This window comes from Drosophila miranda, chromosome 4 (assembly GCF_003369915.1).
Source record: "Drosophila miranda strain MSH22 chromosome 4, D.miranda_PacBio2.1, whole genome shotgun sequence".
In the NCBI taxonomy this organism is placed as follows: Eukaryota; Metazoa; Arthropoda; class Insecta; order Diptera; family Drosophilidae; genus Drosophila; species Drosophila miranda.
In genome coordinates this window covers 32,187,668-32,209,479 of record NC_046677.1, presented here as the reverse complement: position 1 = coordinate 32,209,479, position 21,812 = coordinate 32,187,668, and the positions used below count along the sequence as shown (strand labels likewise).

General features: G+C 46.7%; 1 protein-coding gene across 11 annotated transcripts in view; it reads left to right on the top strand.

Moving 5' to 3' along the window:
* LOC108162722 (protein turtle) overlaps positions 1-21,812 on the top strand; it is a 43,206-nt gene that overhangs the window by 17,545 nt on the left and 3,849 nt on the right. For 2 of the 11 annotated variants that reach the window (XM_033394189.1, XM_033394187.1), the window contains 9 exons: positions 350-471; positions 5,436-5,718; positions 6,753-6,994; positions 7,261-7,335; positions 9,263-9,533; positions 9,608-10,471; positions 10,960-11,043; positions 16,720-17,133; positions 21,314-21,443. In XM_033394189.1, coding sequence (XP_033250080.1) covers positions 350-471; positions 5,436-5,718; positions 6,753-6,994; positions 7,261-7,335; positions 9,263-9,533; positions 9,608-10,471; positions 10,960-11,043; positions 16,720-17,133; positions 21,314-21,443 — 2,485 coding nt within the window. Of the gene's footprint in view, positions 1-349; positions 472-5,435; positions 5,719-6,752; positions 6,995-7,260; positions 7,336-9,262; positions 9,534-9,607; positions 10,472-10,959; positions 11,044-14,146; positions 14,231-16,719; positions 17,134-21,296; positions 21,444-21,634; positions 21,706-21,812 lie in introns of those variants that run through there. The other 9 variants (XM_033394195.1, XM_033394193.1, XM_033394196.1 and 6 more) reach the window with 9 other exon arrangements.

Sequence of the window (21,812 nt, the reverse complement as noted above, 5' to 3'; positions counted from 1 at the left end):
AAATCCATTTAAAAGTAACCCCCGGGTCATGTTAGTGTTCGTCCTTATTCTTCCTGTCATCACATCACATCACACGGAATGTCAGCACTGGCGAATGGGAATGGGAACGGGAATGGGAAATCGTGCTGAATGTCACGTCTAAATAGAAAGCAATAACGACTCGCAGTAGTCGGGGCGGAGGCCATCGACTGCGGCTTTATCGAATTGGCCGTATTATGGGCGCATCACGTCGAGGCTCGGCCGGAGTGCCCCTCGAGAATGGAATGGAATGCAATGGAAGGGAATTCCTGTAGCAAATACTCGCAACAAGTAATGCAATATCCGTATCTATTTTTTTGTCCAATTGCAGAAGATGCTGTGCATATCACGGCCATACTCGGCGAAGGCGTCATCTTCAACTGCCATGTGGAGTTTCCCAACGACCATCCGGTGCCATATGTCCTCCAGTGGGACAAGAAGGTGAGCGAAACGGTACGATATCACAGATAACATTTCTTCTCTAAACTCTCTTTTTTACATTACGTTGTTCTGATACGCAAAAAGCAAGAAAAAGTAAGAAACAGTCAGAAAAGACAGACCACCCGTACCCGTACCACGCACGTAAGAGGCGACACAGTAAACGAATTAAATGAATACTACTCTCCTACTACTACTCCTAATGAATACTCTACTCTTCAGTGTGTGTTTCTTTAATACCAATACGTACAAAAAACATACCATTATACTACTCGTACCCGTACTCGTACCCGTACTGGTACCCGTACTTGTACTCGTATGAGAGCATCCCTTCTCGAATCAGCATTTGTCTTCATTCTTTAGTTCTCGTTTTGTGTTTCTCTTCTGTTCTTTTCTGGCATCCTTTCTGTTCCCTTTGCTAGCCATAAAGCTTTCCTCCGGCTAACGGCTTTCGGCTAACGGCTTTCGGTTAACAGTGCTGCAGACCAATAACAGAAATTTGTGATCCGATGTATTCGAATGCATACGCCAGTCCATAGTCCCATGCTTGAGATTACTATCGTGTATTGATCATATATGATATAAGTGTTTATGTGTTGCCCGATTGGTACTCGTATTTTGCATATCGTATTTTGGTTTCCGTTCCGCTTTCCGTTATCCGTTTTCTGTTCCGATTTCAGTTCAGTTTATATCTTCCATCTGCCTCTCTGGCTTGACCTTTCACCCACAGACACACCTACACGCCATATGGTGATCCTATTAAGCAGCAGGCTTTCTTTCAGCTTCGCAAGCGAACATTCTGCTTGGGATCGGACTCTCATTCTTAAAGTTTACCCACACAACAGACACACACACACACTTTGAACACACACACATACATACACACTCTGAAATGATTATTTTTGCGGCATTCGAATGAAATTTTAATGAAATTATTTGTCAATTGAAGGGCATTGAACGGGCTTCACAGCACCCGGACCCCAAAGAGAGCGAAAGAGAAGAAACTCGATCAAAATATATCAAGAAAATTCACAAACCACCAAAAAACCGAAAATATCAAATTCCATTTGCAAACCAAAACCAAAATCAAAATCAAAAATCGTATCGAAATTCGTTCGCAAATCGTTCGACTCGAAACATATGTACACACAGAAATTTAGCCTTAGCTTAGCGGCTCACTGCAACGAAAACACACAACCAAACAATTTTCCAGCATTTTCCGCATTTTCCGCTCTTGTTATTCTCCTCTCTCATCTATGCAAAAATCCAAAAATCCAAAACAATTAGCCACAACTATTCATAACTGAGCAAAATACTCGTCCACGTATTCGTATTCGTATTCGTATTCGCATTCGCATTCGTACTCGCATTGAAAGCGAATTAGTCACAAATTTTCAAGATTTTCTCCACTCGGAAACCATCACCTATTGCACTCTTAACCCGCACAGACCACCCTCACAGGCGGGCGGCACTGTCGCAGTCGCAGTCGCAGTCGCAGTCGGAGAAATGCTTGACGGAGTTTTGCAGGAATATGCTAATGTTTGGGAAAGTTGAGCCGTAGATAAACAGACGGAAGATTTATTCCGAATTCCATGAGGATGAATGCGAAAACTTTCCAACTCTCCCGCTCTGCCGCTCTGCTACTCTGCCACTGGCCATCAGGACAATCAGTTAGTGACGGATTGGTGGCAGGACTTTCCCAGCATCTCTAGCATATTACTAACTCTGACTCTGCCTTTGCCCTTGCCTTTGCCACTGCCAGACTTTGCCACCAATGCAAATTCCTGTAGGATAAGCAAATTGTATTCCAATCAAATCAGCAAACGAGGCAATCCAATTCTCGTATTAGTCCTCGAAATAGCCAGCACCAAAACACAACCCACCACCCACAGCAATACACTTTGTCATGCCTCATACTTTTCATACTCTGATGAATTTTCATTTTCATTTGGAATTTTTGTAATATATTGTGTAATTATTTGCATGCCTCTAGTGAGTGGAAAACCAAGTATTTTATTTCTCGTTTATCTCTGCTCTTTCTCGGGAGTCATTGCAGCTGCAGCTGTAGCTGCAGTCTGCAGTCTGCAGTGTAAACTTTGATGAAGCCAACTAACGTGGGCAACCCCAAGCTCAAGCTCAACTTCAACTTTAACCTAAACCTCAACCTCAAACAGCTTACTTTCCATAATTTCAAGCACGCCTAAGCCTAGGAAACTAACTTTCTTAGGGGATGGGACTGGGACTGGGACAGGGGCTTCTGCTGCTCTAGTTCTAGGGCGATTGTTGCTGCCGCTTGATAGCGGAGCTCAAGCCAAGCAAAAACTAAGAAAAACCGCAAGGATAATAAAGTGGAAATGCCGACGCTGTGGCCAGGATAAGAATGCGATGGGGATGGGCGTCAAAGTCACGCGAAGAATGCAGTGCAAAAAGTTCTGTCTATGTGTGTGTGGCAGATAACGTCTACTGCCCTGATCCTGCTCCTGCTATTGCTTCTGCCTTTTTTGCCCAAGTTAAAAGTTTTACAAGCAATTTTAATGCCAAACAAAGTTATAAGTACTGCAAAAAGTATGTTTATGTTTTGTCGCGATAAAAATGCACACACGCGCACACATTCGCCATCGAATGGGGGGGGGGAAAAGGGAAAACGAGGGAAAGGAAAACAGTAAATGGCCGAATTAAAGGGATTAACATGGCTTTAGCTTTTAATTTATGCGCTCGTATATCTCCCACTCTCTCTCTCGCACTCGCACTCGCTCTGTACCTTTTTTTCCCCCACATATAATTACATGCATTGCTGGACCATAAAAGTGGAAAAATAGAAGAATTTCCACCCGCTTCCGACAGTCGCTCTCCATCTGCTTCGTGTGTCAATTCATTAAATGTTGCCTACTTTTGTGCGCTCTCTCTCTTTAAAGAAAGAAAATGGCACTAGAGGGAGAAAGAGGGACAGAGGGAGAGAGTAGTAGAAAGAGACGGCACAGAGAAGAGGTGTCAGAGTCTGGCGTTGCCTTAGTTGCAATCTAAATTAATTGCTACTGAATAAATTAAGCGGAAAAATGTTTGCCGAGCCAACTTATGACGCTTCTGCGAGTGCGAATATTAATTTTGGGCCCACGACCAGGGACCAGGGACCAGGGACCAGGGAGCAGGACCTCGTTTGTTGTCTGTCTGTCTTTCTGTCTGTGTGTATGTCCCAGTCCCTGAATGTAACATGACAGAGTCCCTCTGCTCTGCTATGCTCGTGTGCCTCGGATGCCAAAGAAAATTATTTCATACGTCAGCCTAGAAAATTATTAAAACGTCTATAAGTTTTAATAAGCGAGAGACGGAGAGCCGGAGAGCCGGAAACCCGCCTCCTATCGTTCCTTGCCAGATGGCAGGCAGGAGCAGGCCTCCGTCTAATTACGGAAATAAATCGATTAAGCTCGGCCTGGTGATAACATGGCGTATGAGCAATTTACTTACCAATTATTTATGTATACGCAATTATCTCTCTGTCTCCGTCACTCTCTCGTGCCAATGGCACCTCCTCATATTTGAGTAACAGAGAGAGCGAGAGAGAGAGACAGAGGGAAAGAGACAGTAAAGAATCCTTTTTTCTACCAAGTGTTAATGCTTGGCCGGGTTTTGGCCAACTTCTGGTCATGCGAAAGAATTCGAATCGAAAATGCATTCGGTTCAATGCATTCGTTTTTCCCCAACGTAACCCCCACCCCTGCCCCTGTAGCATGTGGAGCCAACGAATAAAATAAACAAAGGACATGCTGGAAGCCAGGGGGGACTAGGGCTGAGGGCTGAGGGCTGAGGGCTGAGGGCTGAAGGCTGCCTTTTCGAGGATTGGGGGCGAGTGCAGGTTAACCCCAATTTTTGCTCCTCGCCTCAAAATATTTTACATGCACATTTTTTTTATCTGCACAAGCTAGAATTTCAAATGTATCTCTCTTTTGGCCCCGTCGTTGTTTTAGTTGCCGCCACACACACACCAACACACACACACAGACAGATGATTTATTGTTGCCACCGTGTCCCTGGCACACTGTGTGTGCCCCTGCCTTTGGGGGGCTGTTGATGAGCATGCAAACTGCTGGCGACGAGGCAAGGAAGCAAGGGACAGGCAAGGAAGCGCTGCGCTGAGCGCAGAGACTGGGGAGTGTTCGTGTTGACAGTGAAAACGTGTGGCCATGTCTGTGTACGAGCGAGTATCTGTGTGTGTTCGGTGCGTGTGTTTGTGTGTGTAGTGGAATGTTTACCATGCGGCAGCGCAATTTTTCCACGTTAACGTGATGAGTTTTTGTTTTGACTGTTTGTAGATTTTACTTTCACAACCGTTCCTCCACAGGCACAGACACAGACAGAGTACGGGGACCCAGCTATGTCATTGTATCTGTATATGTAACTGTTCGTATCTGTGTGTTTATGTGTCGCAACTCAATTTATTTCTGACAGTTGCTTAGTTGTTTACGTTGAGAGAAACTTGAATTTCCGATTAGCGTACGCAGGGTTTTCTTTTCCTTTCTCGTGTATTATACTATGAGCTTTCCCACCTGCATGCCACTAACAGAGAACATATATAGAATATAGATACAAATACCATATATAATGCATGCTCCAGTTCGCATCTGTTTGTAGATAGCCGCTTTATAGCTTCAGCCTCAATCTCATCCCAAATCCATAACCTTAGGTTAAACAGAAACTGTCTGCAATCCCCATTCCCCTTGTATCCCGTGAATCCCGTGTATCCCTTCTATCCTCTGTATCCCGTGAATCCCGTTTATCCCGTAACATGTCCCAGTGTACGAGTGTATGTAAAAACTGTTCTTCAGACTCCGTTTGTATCGTATGTACAGATGCCATATAGCACCATTCAATGCATATGCATTCGTCGTTACAGTCGAAGATCGAATCAAACCAAACCCCGCGCATCGAATCGAATCTGATGAAGGCTAATGGTTCTCTCATTCTCACAATCCAAAACACAGGGCTCCGATCTGCCCATATACATCTGGTATGAGAGCTATCCGGAGCACATCGAGGAGGGCTACAAGGGACGGGTGTCGCGCGTCTCGCAGGACTCGCCCTTCGGCAGCGCCTCGCTCAACCTCACCAACATCCGGGAGTCCGATCAGGGCTGGTACGAGTGCAAGGTCGTCTTCCTGAACCGCGATCCCAAGCAGCACAAGAACGGTACATGGTTCCACTTAGACGTACATGCACCGCCGCGCTTTAGTGTTACGCCCGAGGATATTATATACGTTAATTTAGGTGAGTAAATGCCTGCCCCCCCTGTCCCCCTGCCCACCTGCCACCCAGCCACCTCTATACAGTAAATCATTCCTCTCGAAAAGCAGCCGAACATCAAATTCTCATATTTGGCCGCTCTCCTATTTTCCCCGCTGTCAACGTGGCACAGATTAAGTGGAGTGTGGAGTGAGCCCACCCTCCTCCCAGTCTGTACTTTTGACTGTGTCAAATGGCCGGCAATTTGTTGCAGGGCCCGAATGAGTTTGTCACCTTGGAAATGCCATTCCATTCCCAAGAATGAACTACGAGTCCCAGTCCCGGACCCAGTCCCCATGCGGCGTAAAAAGTGTGCCCCCAAGGAGTTATGTGCCGCCATTTGTCATCTTCTGAATGGGCAAGGTCCGCTGCTTGCTGCTTGCTGCTCGCTGCTTGCCGGTCACCGCTCGCCCGAAGAGCATGAAAATCGATAAGCTCTTTATGTTCGCAATCGCATCAAATCAAATTTCCGTCGCTTAATCAAAGTTAAAATGTTTACAAGTCCAAGTGGCAGTCCAAGTCCCCGATGGTACCCCCGCACCAGCGAAAGCGAAACAAAAGACGTTGCCGGAAATGCGTCGAGAGAAAATGGCGCTGCAGCGCATAAATCAGACACAAGCACACAACGGAGAGGCAGGAATAACAACGAGCCCAGTGAGGCGGCACAAAGTACGAGGATGAGGACGAGGACGAACTGCAACAAAGAGCCTCGACCGGGTAGCCCATTGTCTGCTGCAAATGGCGGCAGCGGCAGCAGCTCTCACCGTTAGCCGAGGCACAGAGACAAAGCCGTGTGCCACAGTTAACCGGAAGGAGGCAGGGGGCCATGCACATGCACTGCTCCTTTACCCCTTACCCCGTACCCCGTACCCCGTACCCCACATTTAGCCACATTTCGCATCAAATGAAACCAAAAAGCGTAACAATTGCCACCACTTACCTTATTAATTTCTCGTTCTCTTTCTCATTCTGCCTCTCTCAATGGATGGCATGGTCCTGATCTTGGCGTTTCCTTGCAGGTGATTCAATTATACTCAATTGCCAGGCTGATGGCACACCGACCCCGGAAATACTCTGGTACAAGGATGCCAATCCCGTCGACCCCTCGCCCACGGTGGGCATCTTCAACGACGGCACCGAGCTCCGGATCTCGACCATACGGCACGAGGACATCGGAGAGTACACTTGCATTGCACGCAATGGTGAGGGGCAAGTCTCCCATACGGCCCGTGTTATAATCGCGGGCGGCGCTGTAATCATGGTAAAAACCTAAATACAAATGAATTACTTTTGAGATACATAATTGAATTGAATTGAAAGTCGTACACTCTTGAGTACAACAAAATTCGTATGCAAAAGAAGAGCAGGGTAGAGGGAGCCCGTGCACTGGGGAATCATTGGCCATGAGTCTCGCTTTGGGGTTTGCTAATAGTCTCTATGTATATTCTCTCCACCCACCAATTCCCGCCTCCCCACCACATTCCCGCCACCCCAATTCTTGATTCCCCCGATATTCCGCGATAAAAGGATAAGGCCGCGCCCGACAAGCACGCACGCACCAAGTCCCAGGCGAATGCCATCAATGAGAGATTTGCTATAAGAGTAAGTGTTGAACTCTATTCTACTCTCATCTTCTGTTTGCATTCCGCATATACTGCATATACGGCATATACTGCATATAATCTGTTCAACGCTTTTCCATTAACCGTAGCCGAAGACTCTCCTCTGCGTCCTCGCAGTCCATCCCTGTCCCATCCTCAACGAAATTCAAATTCAAAGCAAACTAATCACTCCAAAGGCTTTGCGGCTGCAACCAGCAGCAGGGCTAGGGCTTCAAAAATCACCAGACCAAACCCTGTCCAGGACGTGAAGAGCCCCCCAGCACTCCCCCACTCCAGTCCGATTCTGAGCTCTGATTCCTAGAACCCAGAAAACGCGGCAACCGAAAACGCGGCTAAGAGCGTGTGCCCCAGAAACGGGCAGAAAAAAATTGTAACGAGCGTGAAACTTTTTTTTTGCCTTCATGGCCCTAAAACGCAGTGGATGGATGCTTCGTGCCCCGTATGCAACATCTCCATTCCGTCGTCTCTCCATTTACAAGCGAAAAAAGAGAGTCCGTGCAAAACTGTGACCCCAACGGAACGGCATAGTTGAAAGCAGCAGGAGAGTAGCAACTCCTCGAACAGAGAACTCCGTGTGCGCCAGGCATACTCTTAACATGGTCATTCGCCTGGTCTGGTCTCGCATCCCATCCCAGCCCATCTCTCATTGCCGGATACCCTTCCGCAGATCCCCCTATTTACAACGGAGCACACAACATGCCCTCCTCTACCTTTGCACACTCTTCTTTCTCCCCTTCTCGCGTGTGTGGGTACTAGTCGGCAGTGGTACGTACGACCATAGCATACTTTTGTGCGCTCCCCGCTAATGCATTTGCATTTCGGGTTATTTACTGTTGGCCATACGCTACTCCGAGGCCACTGCCACTACTTCCACTACTTGCACTACTCCCACTCATATTTCCTGCTGCCTTTGTTCGCGTTGGGCTTGAACTTTGACCTTTTGTGACCTATTGGGGGGGCACTTGGAGCTTAGAGGCAGACGAAGACCAAGACGAGGGCATACCTCGAAAGCAAACTTCAATTACTGCAATTGCCGCATTTTGTGAGGCAATCTTCGCATAAATATTGCAATAACATTTATCTGTATCTGTGGCCACAGGCCGGGTGGACATTTATAGATGGCCAACACACACACACACACACACACTTATATAGGGGGTTTCAATTCAATTTACGAGCCTATTCCGGTCCGCAGTCAACCCACATCAGCCCCACATCACAGCAGTTCTGCCATAACTAAAACTAATTCAAATGAAACATTCTGCAAGCAAATTGCCCAAAAGCAAAATCAAAATCCAAAGCAAACGCAAATGTGCCCATTAAATAACCGAAAGGACGAACAACAGGCAGAGAATGCACTCATGCAATTACCCAGAGCCAGAGCAATAGCCAGACCCAGAGTAGGGCTGGGAGCCAGGACATCACGGATCGAATAGTTGGGGAATAGCGGGAATAGAGGGGAGAGAGGAAAAAGAGGGTTCCTAATGTTCGCTTCTGACATTTGACTGACAAGTTGTCAATGGCAGTCAGCAGTGGAGGAGCAGTGGGGCAGTGGAGCCGTGGAGAAAAGGGGAGCATTTCATAGTTGTGACAGCAGAAATGTTATTTCTCATGAGTCGAAGCGAATCGTGGAGTGGAGTGAAAAAGCGACTGCACACACAAAGGATATCGATGACGGCGACAGCCAAAAATTAGCTGTCAAGCTCCATGACAAGTTCCAGAACTCATTCTGTTCCATCGAAGAGGGGATTTAGGGTTAAAGTTGCGGCGCTCATGATTTGAATTAGTCAAACAGTCCACAAAAAACAGTCAACAGTCAACCGTCATAAGTTTGCAGGTCATCCCACGGTTCAGATTTGTCTAAAGGGATTCTTTTTTGTCTCTCTTTCCTTTCAATCGACCGACAGGTGCCGCCCACCAACCAAACGAAGCTCGAGGGCGAAAAAGTGATATTCTCATGCGAGGCTAAGGCGATGCCCGGCAACGTGACCGTCCGCTGGTTCCGCGAGGGATCGCCGGTGCGCGAGGTCGCGTCGCTGGAGACCCGTGTCACCATTCGCAAGGACGGATCCCTCATCATCAACCCCATCAAGCCGGACGACTCGGGCCAGTACCTGTGCGAGGTGACCAACGGCATCGGCGATCCGCAGAGTGCCTCCGCCTACCTCAGCGTCGAATGTGAGTGCAGCCATCGCATTGCTCCTCGATTCCGGCTATTATCAATTTTCCTTCACACACTCCACCCTCCACAGATCCTGCCAAGGTCACGTTCACGCCAACGGTGCAATATCTGCCCTTCCGGCTGGCAGGAGTCGTCCAGTGCTACATCAAGTCGAGTCCCCAGCTGCAGTACGTGACCTGGACGAAGGACAAGCGCCTGCTGGAGCCCTACCAGATGAAGGACATCGTGGTGATGGCCAACGGGTCGCTGCTCTTCACGCGCGTCAACGAGGAGCACCAAGGCCAGTACTCCTGCACGCCCTACAATGCCCAGGGCACGCACGGCGCCTCCGGCTTCATGGACGTGCTGGTCCGCAAGCCGCCGGCCTTCACTGTGGAGCCTGATACGCTCTACCAGCGCAAGGTCGGCGACAGCGTCGAGATGCACTGCGACGCCGTCGAGGCGGAGGGCACCGAGCGGCCCACCATCAAGTGGCAGCGCCAGGAGGGCGAGCAGCTGGCCGACTCGCAGCGCAACCGCATCAAGATCTCCGGCGGCAACATGACCATCGAGAACCTGCGGCGCGAGGACTTTGGCTACTACCAGTGCGTCGTGTCCAACGAGGTGGCCACCTTGATGGCCGTCACGCAGCTGGTGATCGAGGGCACCCAGCCGCATGCCCCCTACAACATCACCGGCAAGGCCACCGAGTCCTCCATCACGCTTCAGTGGCTGCCCGGCTACAGCGGTGGCTCCGAGTACAAGCAGGACTACACGATCTGGTTCCGCGAAGCGGGCGTCAACGACTGGCAGACCATCTCGGTGACGCCCTCGGGCAGTACCCAGGTGACCATCAACGGCCTGGCCTCCGGCACCACCTACGAGTTCCAGGTGGTGGGTCGCAACGTCCTCGGCGACGGGATGATGAGCAAAGTGATGACCGTGCGGACGCTGGGTGAGTTTTGCTTGTTCCTCAGATCCTCCTTTGCATTTAGTACTTTTTGCTTTGGCTATTTTCCTTTTGCTCCTTTTGCTCGTTTTGGGTTCCTTTTGCTGCAATCGTCCCAGCATCGTATGCACATTGTTCTATCATGAAAAACTTATGCACTAGAGGAGACTCGATCCACAAGCCCGCCAGCCCACAAGTCCACAGTTGGGGCTTCGGGGTCGAGGCCCTCTCTACTTTGGATTGGCTCTAACATAACGCTCTTGTTTTTCTCTCGTTTTCTTCTCTTTTTCTCACGATCTCCATCGATCTCCAACCAAAACCAAACCGCTACTCGATCTCTAACTTTCTCATACTAATCATGCGCCGCAATCAAATGCAATACCAAAAAATGCAATGCCAAAACTCAACATCGACTCTCACTCGCGCATTGAATCTCGAATTTTTCTTGCTGACGTTGGATGCCACCATTGAAAAATTCGAATTCAATCCAATAGAAGACGCTCCGGCAGCGCCACGTAATGTCAAGGCTGCAACACAACCGCCCGACTCATTCTTTCAGCTAATGCCAGACGAAGCTGGTAAGAGAATCAACCAACAAAAACCAAAGCAAAACCAAAAACAAAAAACCGAAAACCAAAAACCAAAATCCTTAGTCCAGTAAATGCGAATGCGTATGCGTAAGCATTGTAGATGTAAATAAGAAACAAAACACGAGGACCCCAACCACAATTACAAGGATTAAAACTATGAATGAACTTAATGACGAATGCTTTTGATAACAGAATGCTTTTGCTGATAACAAGAGGCAGACAATGCGATGAAAGAGCCCTCGGGGAGAGCGCAAAAGTGGCATTCATGTGTGGTGCAGTGTATCTGCCTTCCTTCCTTCCTTCCTTCCTTGCCTGACTGAACTGATGAGTGGAGTGTAGTGTCTAAATATACGCGTTTATTTTTAAATTATCGGGAACTAAGTACAAAAGGGATAAGGCTAGACCACAGACCCCCTCCCCCCTCCCCACAGAGACCCAAAAAATATTCAATATTCATTTCGGGAACAATTAAATATTCAAACCAATTATACAACGCAGGAAAGTAGGAAATGGGGATAGTGGATAGGGGATTGGGGATTGGAGGATTAGGGGATGATCTGCCCTCAATCTGCTCAGTGGAGCCCTGTTCCATGGTTTTATTGGCTGCGAAAGCACGCCCCAAATTTGCGCCATTTCCCACGGGGCATAATTTCTGCCACATGTGCGATGCAGAGGACAGGGGCACGGCTTGTTCTGTGCTGTGGAAGATGCGATGTCCGGACTCTGCTCTGGCTGTGAATATTACATTTCACGCACGCACACACAAACACACACACACACACAACGTGTGTCTATGTGTGGATGCGTTCGAGCGAACCGTTCGCAGCGTAATTAAAACAGTTTGTCCCACATTTAATTATTTAAATTAATTGAACTGTTTTTACAACTGTGCCCCGACCGAGGCGTGGAGCCGCCTTCGTTGTCGTGTTTCGTGTCTTGCAGGTCGTGCGGTCGATATGACAACGCCCACGCCCCATGCCCCCCATGCCCCCCATGCCCCACGCCTCATGCCCCACGCCCCATGCCCCATGCCCCATGAGGGTGGTATAATTTAAACAACCATATTACCAAATGCCGAGGAACATTTAACAAGGATACCTCCGACCTGCTGCTCTCCCACTTCTCTGATCCTTGCCGCCCATTGCGGGCGCAGTAGGTGCGGCAATTTGAATGCCTTTGTCGACGTTGCCGCGTGTTTTTCCAACCGCTTTGCGATAATAGTTAATTTTATACTCCCCCTCCCCCCCATACCTGCCCCCCTCCCCCACCCGCTCAGTAGCAGTCTCTCGCTCTCCCTCACTCTCTTGGTCTGTAGTTTATCCCCTACATACACCCCCTAGTTGTACCCTCCCCGCCTGCTGTATATAAGAACAGACACACACACACACAAATAAATGTTTTCCCCCCATTTAGCGTATTTAATTTACTTGCATTAGTATCAGTGTGTATCTGTGTGTGTGTTTATGGGTATATATGTGTGTGTTCGTAGCATATGTGTGTGTATCAGTGCGTGTACGTGTTTTGGCGCACGCGTATGTTCAAAAAATAAGGGAAACAGCAGCAGAAGCAGAGCCAGAAGCAGCAGCAGCAGCAGCAACAAAATAACAACAACAGAAAAACGCCAGAAACAACAAAATAACAAGAAAAAAAACTACAAAAACAACAACGAACGAACAGTAGAAACTCTGGCGGTGGCAACTCTGGCGGCAAATGTGCGCTGTGTTGTGTAATGCAACCCTGGATTTCGTGTACGTGTGTACCTTTTTTTGGCGCTTGTAACGAAACACCTTCAGAAACAACCATCATCCGCAAACGCAATGCCCGCCCATTCAGATTCAGCCACCCACTACTCTACAGACACAACACCAACACCACGCGCCCCACTCCCACCCCACCCCCGCCTCATCCTCATTCTCAGCCGCCCTCACACACACACAAACAAATACAACTAGCAGCAGCAGCAGAAATTGTATTTTTTTTTGGCTTTTATTTTCGTTTTTTTGTGCTTTATTTTTCTTATAATATTTTTCCTCTTTTTTTTTTTTTAAATCGTGCATAAAACATCAACGGTAAACCATTTGCCACCGCCCTCCGCCACACCCACACCCACTCCCATACCCTCCTTTCAAACGGAAGGACGTGCGTGCACGTGAATGTCAGTGTGTGTGTCCGTGCCGCATTTGTTTATGTCAAGCAATTTTCATACGCCATGTAGACCCTGACGCTGGCACGCTGGCACGATGGCACGCTGCCACGGTGGCATGTGGAACAGTTCGGTGTTCAGTGTTCGGTGCGTGCTGCTGCTGCTGGCAGGGCTTGTTGTTTTATCCTTGCGCCGCAGCGCTTAAAAATTAATAACAACAATGCGAGGCAGCAGCAGAAGCAACAGCAGAAGCAGCAGCACGCTACTTGAACAGTTGCAAATTTCCGCCACTGACATTCGACAAAATAAACCAAGTGGAGCAGCTATCGCCTGCTCGACTAGACGATACCCAGCAGCAGTGTGCAGAACTCTCTTTTGATTGCGGACTAGGCATACCCTTCCTAAAGCAGCGGCAAAAGTTGGAGCTTGAAGCATGCAGCAAATGCATGTCAAGGCTGATTACACACAACCACACACACACACGCACACACACACTCTCTGACTGAAACACACATATGTACAGATGTACATATGTACGTACGTTGAGCATTTATGAATATTCAATGCATTTCACTGTCATAATTGCAGCTGGGGCTCGGTAGCTCCTTCTTGGAGGTCGACCTCTGGTGTCGGTCTCTGATTTGCATTCCGTCAAGGTAAACCAATTGACTGCTGGATCTTGAGTGATTGCCTATCACCCGCAAGCCGGTGTTGCCCGACCTTTTGGAACTCCTGACCCCCCAATACACACCCACTGTACACCCCACAACAGAGGGCTTTAGTAGTTTAGTATTTCGGTTCTTGGATTGCACTTTTCTATTATTGCACTTTTCCTCATTTCGGGCTGCACTCTCTGTAATTAATCTTTAAAACATCTTACTGGATTTTTGGATTTGATTTGTGATCATTTTCGTTCTGTTTTCTGTTCTGTTTCCGTTTTATTTGCAGACCTTTTAGCATATTTTGACATTTTCTTTCACACCGATTCGCGGGGCAAGCTAGTTTATTCGCCACCCAGATTGAGAGTGAAAGGTACTCGTATTAAAACATATCACATATCACATATCCCATATCCCATATCCCATATCCCATATCGCGCACTATACCCCGCATATATACCCGTCAATAATTTTACAGCATTTCCCCCTCCCCTGGCCAACATGTTGCAGGTCGCTCTTAAGTAATGTCTCTGTCTTGCGGCACAGCCTGTAATTCTACAATTCCTGCAGCTGCAGATTTACTGCCTCTGCGGGTGACACACCTACCATCCACAGCACACAGTGTGTGCCACAGTGCCACAGTGCCACTGCCACTGCTGCAGTCATAAATAACATTTAACCGTGCGGCGCCTCACAGGGTCGCGATGCCCAGTCCCGTACCCTTTGTGTACCCTGTCGTGTCTACCCTTGACATTTTTACAGTGTCTCTGTCCGTCAGTCCGTTTGTACGTCCGGCCGTCTGCTGTGTCTACCCATCTCATTTAGGCCTTTCCTTGGTCCGTGCGCCTTTCCCTGCCGTACGCCATCCCCATTTTATGTCTTTTTATGTTTGTCACTTGTCTCGTTTATGTTATGTCAAATCTGCGCACATTTTTTATACGGGCCATGGGCCAAAGGGTTGTCGTTGCGCCCCACCTCTCCCACTCCAAGGATCCACCTCCAGCTACTGCTCTTTCTGCCGCCATTCGCATAATCAACTTTTGATATATGCAAGACAGAGTGTAGAGTGTATATGCGCTTTCAAATCTCCCGAGAGAGCTCTTTAAAAGCATTTTTAATTAGAATACATACATATATAATGAGCGTGGCATTTTTCGTTAGCGTTTCATAATAAATGGCATGCACTTATTGCCACACGTTCACAAATCCCCCGTTTTCCCGTTTTGCCATTCCCCCGTTCCCCCCTTCCACCTCATCTGTTATCCTGCAGCTTTTTGGGGGAGCCCCCATCTCGTTCCTGCTGTTGTTCCGCTTGTGCTGCTGCGCTTTACCCCAAAAAATTCAAACGAAATTCCCTCGCATTTGCACCGTCAGCGTCAGGGTTCATCTAAGCAGCCATGCACACACAAACACACGCACACAATGACAGACTGTTACGAGCTAGCACACACCGATACAAGCAAACGCACACAGATACATGGCACACATCGGTTTATGCTGTTGAAAATTTCATAAGCGCCGTTGGGAGCCTCCGTCGGAAGGGGGACGCTGAAGAGGAGGAGCAGCTGTAACCTGGGGGACATTTTACATGACATATCGTATTGTGTCTCTTATTTCTCCAAGCTGTTTTAATTTGCATTTGCATGTGCGACATCCCCCACCCGATCCGATACCCTGGAGATCGACCGACCGGCCGGCAGTTAATTGCATCGAGCACGAGTTCTCACAAATCACCAGCGAGAGGAGGTCCTGCCACCCGAGAGACAGAGAGTGAGAGAGAGAACTCACTGAGAATTCAGGTTATCCATGGCCTGTCCGTCTAGGCCCGTAATTTGTATCTGTATCTGGCCATGGCCTAGGCTCTAGCCAGACAGACAGACAGACACCAGAGTGTTGGTCTCCATGTCCGTGTAGTCCTCGTCCGTTGTTGTTGTTATTCCTGTTGTTGCTGTTGCTGTTGCAGTTGCTGTTGCATGGACATGTACTCGTATATTTTTATCATTTTTCCGTTGTGATGCCGAACGGATGTTTGGGGACAAGTATTCAAATACGAAAATGGAAAGTTTTATGTGTGTATGCTAATTAAAATGTGTTTTTGTCAATCCCTTTTCGCCCAGTAAATCCCATTCCCATGCCTCCTTCTCCTCCTCCTCCTCCTCCTCATTCTTGTTCTTGCTGTCGCTTTCCTCGTCATGAATAAATGCATGGTGCAAAAAGAAAGTAAAAAGACGCAAAAAAAAGTAAAAGGGTTGTCTGTGCGCTGGAAAGAGTTGCAAAAAGCCAAATGGAAATTTCATAAAGCTTTTAAGCGAAACGAAAGAGGAAAAAAATAAATGAAATGAAATAAAATAAATAAAAGAATCTAAAACAAAGCAAGACCCGGGGATGAGCCGGTGCAGGACACACCCTTCGGAATTAGTTGGACGATAATATTTTTAGAAGGGAATTAAATAGCTATTAGATCTATCGCCCGAAGAAGGATACGAGTGTTAGTGCGGGACTCAAGCTTTCGATCCGAATGAATGTACTTTCTGTGAGGGAAAACTCAGCCAAGCGGCGAAGGCAATGCGGAAAGGTAATAAAAGGGCAACGCGGACTCCGCGGAAACTCGGAAAATCCCTCGCGTAAATAAACAAAGCATAAAATGAAATGCAAATAAATCAAAAATAATGCAAACGATTTAGCCACCCCACCTCGGAGTGTGTTGGATTTTGAAATTGAAAATGGGGTGTGGTCTGGTATACACGGGATGGGAAATCCCTTCAACACTTTCAATTCCTGTAACATACTAATTCTCTCTTTTTCTCTCTCCCGTCCTCCTCCCTCCCCTGTGTCTCTCCCGAACCCAAAATGTCGTTGCAGGTCCAAAGCCCGGGCCGCCACGGAACGTGTCCGTCACGGAGGTGTCGAACGGATTCCTCATCACGTGGCAGTCGCCGCTGGAGCGGGCGCACATCGTCAAGTTCTACACGATTAAGTACCGCACGGACGCCCAGTGGAAGACGTTGAACCGCGGACAGATACGGCCGGAGGAGACGCAGTATCTGGTGAAGAACCTGGTGGGCGGACGGACCTACTACTTCCGGGTGCTGGCCAACTCGGAGAAATCGTACGAGTCCAGCGACGAGGTGAAGTTCCCCGTGCCGGCACGTGTCAAGCATAAAGCTATAACCGCCGGCGTCGTTGGGGGCATCCTGTTTTTTATTGTTGCGATCATTTTATCGGTTTGTGCCGTAAAAATTTGCAATAAACGTAAACGACGAAAACAGGAAAAAGGTAACACTGAGGCCCAGAGCTAACACACACACTTGAAATGGTTTTTGATGACATTCTCCGATAACTTTTGATAACTGATAACTGATTAATGATAATGATATGATACTGCCTACTGCTAATGATACTACTAAGATGATACTTACTGATGATCTGATCCCTACGATATACTCTCTTATACCAGTAATAACCAGAATAGCGATTGATGATGTGTTCTTGTTGTTGTCTAAATAACCTACTAAATACAGCCACTAACATGGCCAACAGCCCTACAGTGCAGTGCACTGCCTTTTATGAGTTCTGCCTTTTGAGTTTTCCACCGACGCCGACAGTATTGGAGTATGGAAGCGCCCCTTCCATTAATCGGCATTCGGGTTACTCGGTTTATTCGACAACAAAAACACATTTGAGACTTGCATTTGAGACCATTCCATTCTGTTCTGTTCTGTTTTGCTGAAGAGTAATCGTAAAAGTAAAAGTAAATTATTTGTGGCAAAACAATCGGAAATTCTCCATAAATTATGCCTGTGTCTGAGCGAATATTTTCGTACATATTTTCGTTGTAGTTTGTTGCAAGTAAAATTCAGTTGCAATTTGGCAAAATTTGGCAAAAAAAAAAGAAGAACGTTACTGCAAAATTTCTGTATATAATATTTACATACTAATTGGATTTTGGTTTTATGTTTGCTTTTCCTGTTTGGTTTCCTTTGGTTGTTATCTTGAGTTCTGTCTGGGTCCTTCCCCTGTCCTCCCCTACAATCCAAGACGAACCCAAGACGAAACACTGGTCCGCTGGTCCAGGACTCCCGCCCGTACAGAGTGTAGACAAAAAAGATGCATTCCCCCAGCTCTTAGTTCGAAATTGGCCATCGCATCAATCCTCAAGTTATCCATTTACGTTTGCATTCCATTAAATTATGTTTTAGTTTCGCATCATTGGCGGATCTTCTGTTCGGGATTACCTGAGTATCTTTTCTTCTGTTCTGACTTCATAGTGCATTTTATTTCTGAAATTCAACGCATGTACATATAAATAGTTGTTGCAACTTTAGTTAAGCATTAAGGAGGATTCAGCCGCCAGCAGAAAGACGATAAATCGATTAAGCTCCACCCACGGCCCACGGCCAAGGCCCCAACAGACCCCCGGGCTACTCTCTCTCCCGTGTCCCCTTTGAAGCGGAAATTGAATATGCCAGGGCCTTCATTATGTTCGATATTCGCTGGATATACGCGTTTAATGTAATCGAATCGAAACGAATCGAGCCTCGTGCCGTACGTGTGTGCATATGGAATATGGAACCGACCAAGCCCTCCTCGTTTGTCTCTCTGCCTTTGTCATTGGTTTTTGCTTTAATCTGTATTTTAAGTGGATTAATTAATGTTGCGTTGTTTAAATCAATTATTTATGTATTCTTTTCGGAGCCACCGCACACTTACACACAAAAAAAAGACGGAAAAGACAGAAAAACAGGACAATTTCGCAGCCCCATTAGCTGTGAAATATTATGTATGTGCGATACATACGAATATACTCGTATTCCACTATAGAAAACACATTGTTTTTTGATTTATTCTTTTGTTCTTTTAACGCTGTGGCAACCCACACACCCACACACACACACACACACACACACACACTAGCCACAGACAGAGTGAGAGTGAGAGAAAGAGATACATACGTACATATATACAGAATTAACGTTGAATCTGATAAAAAAAATAATACCACAAAATACCTTTATCCGCGAATTATATTGACAAAAGCATGTTCTTGGCCAAATCGTCGTTGTTTCTGCCCAGGGCTGAGTTCATGCTGGATAAAGGTATTTCAGAGATGTAAAAAATACAATCTACATCTATGTATGTACATGGCGCACAGGCGCTCATTTATATAGGGCACAATACTGGGCAGACGTTTTTTGTAAACAATTCACGCACAAAGATGGTAAAAAAAGGCCCGCAATCCCACGTAGAAATTGAACATGGCCAAAAGCCGGAAGACCGAAAGGTCGAAAGCTCAAAAGGCCTCTTCCAAGCATAAAATGATCGCTCCGACAAAAGTCACTGATGATCGGTCCACCCTGTGCAGATTGCCTTGTGTCCTGCCACATGCCTGCCCAAGATCCTCCCCCTCGTTGTGCAGGTATGTGGCAGGGCCATATCTCCATACAACATGTGGACGCAATGCACTCAGAAAAGACCCCACCCGAACCCAAAAACCCTCGCAAAAAGCAAAAAAAAAAAAAAACAAAAAAAAAAATAAAAACAACGACACAGCGCGCAAGGGTAAGTTTTTGTTATCATATTAAAAATCGATGTCGTGTGCAACCACCGATCCTGAAGTTACTGACAACAAAACTAAAAGGTTATTTTCAGACGCGTCCAGTCCCCTCGCCAACTTAACCAATCTAACAACCAATCAATCAATCAATCAATCAAACAATCAAACAGTCAATCAATCAATCAACCACTAGATCACACTGACACAACTGTACTGAATCCACCATGCATACCTACATACATACATACATACATACATACACAGTGTCATCGATTAACAATCCATACATATGCATACAATCTATCCATCTATCTAGCCATCTGTTATGTCGGTTATGCATAAGCAGATCAAGCGCCCGCCGCAGCTCCACACTCTCTCTGAAAAGTATCTCAAGCACCCGAGCACTGACTCACTCAATCAGCCGCTGCGACGCAAGCTCATTTCACACACAGATTTCATAATTACTCAAAGGCCACATTTCACACATCCACACACCACAAAACAAATACCACTTCTCGTTTCTTGTTTCTCGTTTCTCCGTTTTTTTGTATCTGAATCTTGACTCACTTGTTCGTTTTTTACGTTTTCTCGCTCCCGCCCTCGATGGAGAGAGTGTTCTCCGGGCGGACTAACTTTTGTGTCGCTCAACTTTTTGTTTCCGCTTCCGTTGTCGTCCCATAATCAGCAATATTTGGTTTTCGATTTTCATTAAACTTTTCCTCCTCTCTGCTCACTCTGTTCTCTGTTTCTCTCTTCTGTTCTGTTTTGTTTCATGAATGCGCTCCTCCTCATCCTACTCCTCATCCACTTGTCTGTCTCTCTTCTGTTTTCTGTTGTGGCACAATTCAATTCGTATCTTGACCATTCTCTCAAAAGCCATTTCACGTGTCATTGTTTTTTTTTCCAACCATTCGAAGCCATATCCCAAATAAAATACTGCGAAGAGAGAGCACATGGCTGTACATATATATGTGTATATACTTGTGTATATACTTTTTGCATTTACATATAGGCGTATATGTGTGTGTATATTGTAATTGTATGAGGGTCCTCCATGAGTCCATGTGTCTCTCCACGAGTGTGTGTGCGTGCCAGGATATGCCCCGGGTCCGCGTCTCGAATTAGTTTGTCATTGACATCGAACGTCAATGGCCTTCCGCCTTCCACCTTCCAGCCCCCCACCCCCTCTCGGAAATCCCATCCTCGGGGGCCTCGGGGAGAATTAAGTTTCGATTTAGTTGGGCATTAGATATGCCATTTATTCCAAGTATTCCATGTAGTGGCTCTCGTTCCAATAACCGTTTACTCTGACTGCAAAATTATCCCCCTGCCCCCTGCCCCCTGCCTCCTGCCACTGCCTACTGCCTCCACTAATTGGCGCCTCCTTGTGTTCTGCTACATGTAATTGCCACACACTATAATCAACATCAGCCCGAACAACTAACAACAACTTAGTTTAGTCATAGCGATAGTCATAGCACTAACTGGTAGCTGGTAACTGGTAGCTGGTAACTGCTCTAACTACTAAATGGTGGCCAGCATATAGCTGGTGGTAAACGCTTTCTGTTCTGCCTCTGTTACCCCTAGTTAATAATCTAGTAGCTGGCTAAAAATTTAAACAATCTCAACTTATTAGCATCGACAGCAGACGGCAGACAGCAGACGGCAGGGGAGTGCATGCAAATGAGTCCATTTCCTCGCTACGAGTATAAGCGGATGAACCTGCCATATACATATGTGTATACGTCTATATGTAGAGTGCACTGTAGTATAGATACATCTATATCTGTGTATGTGTCCTGTGCCATGTGTCCTGTGTGTCGTGTACTGTATTTTATTTGCCCGGGATAGGACGGCTCACGCTGCACGCCAAAATTAATTGTAGAAATTATACGTTTACAGAGTTCAACATGGTAGCTTGCAGGATAACGGACGCTCGTAACATTGCAGCCAATGCAGCCAATAATCATCATCATTTGCATCACAATCGCAGTACGGGCTCAATTTCCTCTGGTCAAGTGCCTTTAAAAAAGTGAGTATCCCCCGCATCCATCGACCGAAGAGAGGAGTATTGCCTTCCATCTGAATCTCAATCTCAATATAAATCTAAATTGTTCCCTCCTGCAACTGTGTGAGTGTATCTGAATCTATTTGTATCTACACTCTCTCTGATTGGAATGCACCATTCCCAACGCTCCATCGCTCCATCGCTCTCTCTTATAGCAATACTGAACATTACCGTGATTATGAAAGCGTTTTTATAGTTCCAGGTCCATCCTGTCATAATCAAAATCGTAAGCAAACATTTCTCTAACTAAAAGTTCTCTCTTTTTGGTTCCATCTTCCGTTCAATTCAATGTTGACTTCCCATTTTAGTTCAGAGTTTACCTTCAGTTGTGTA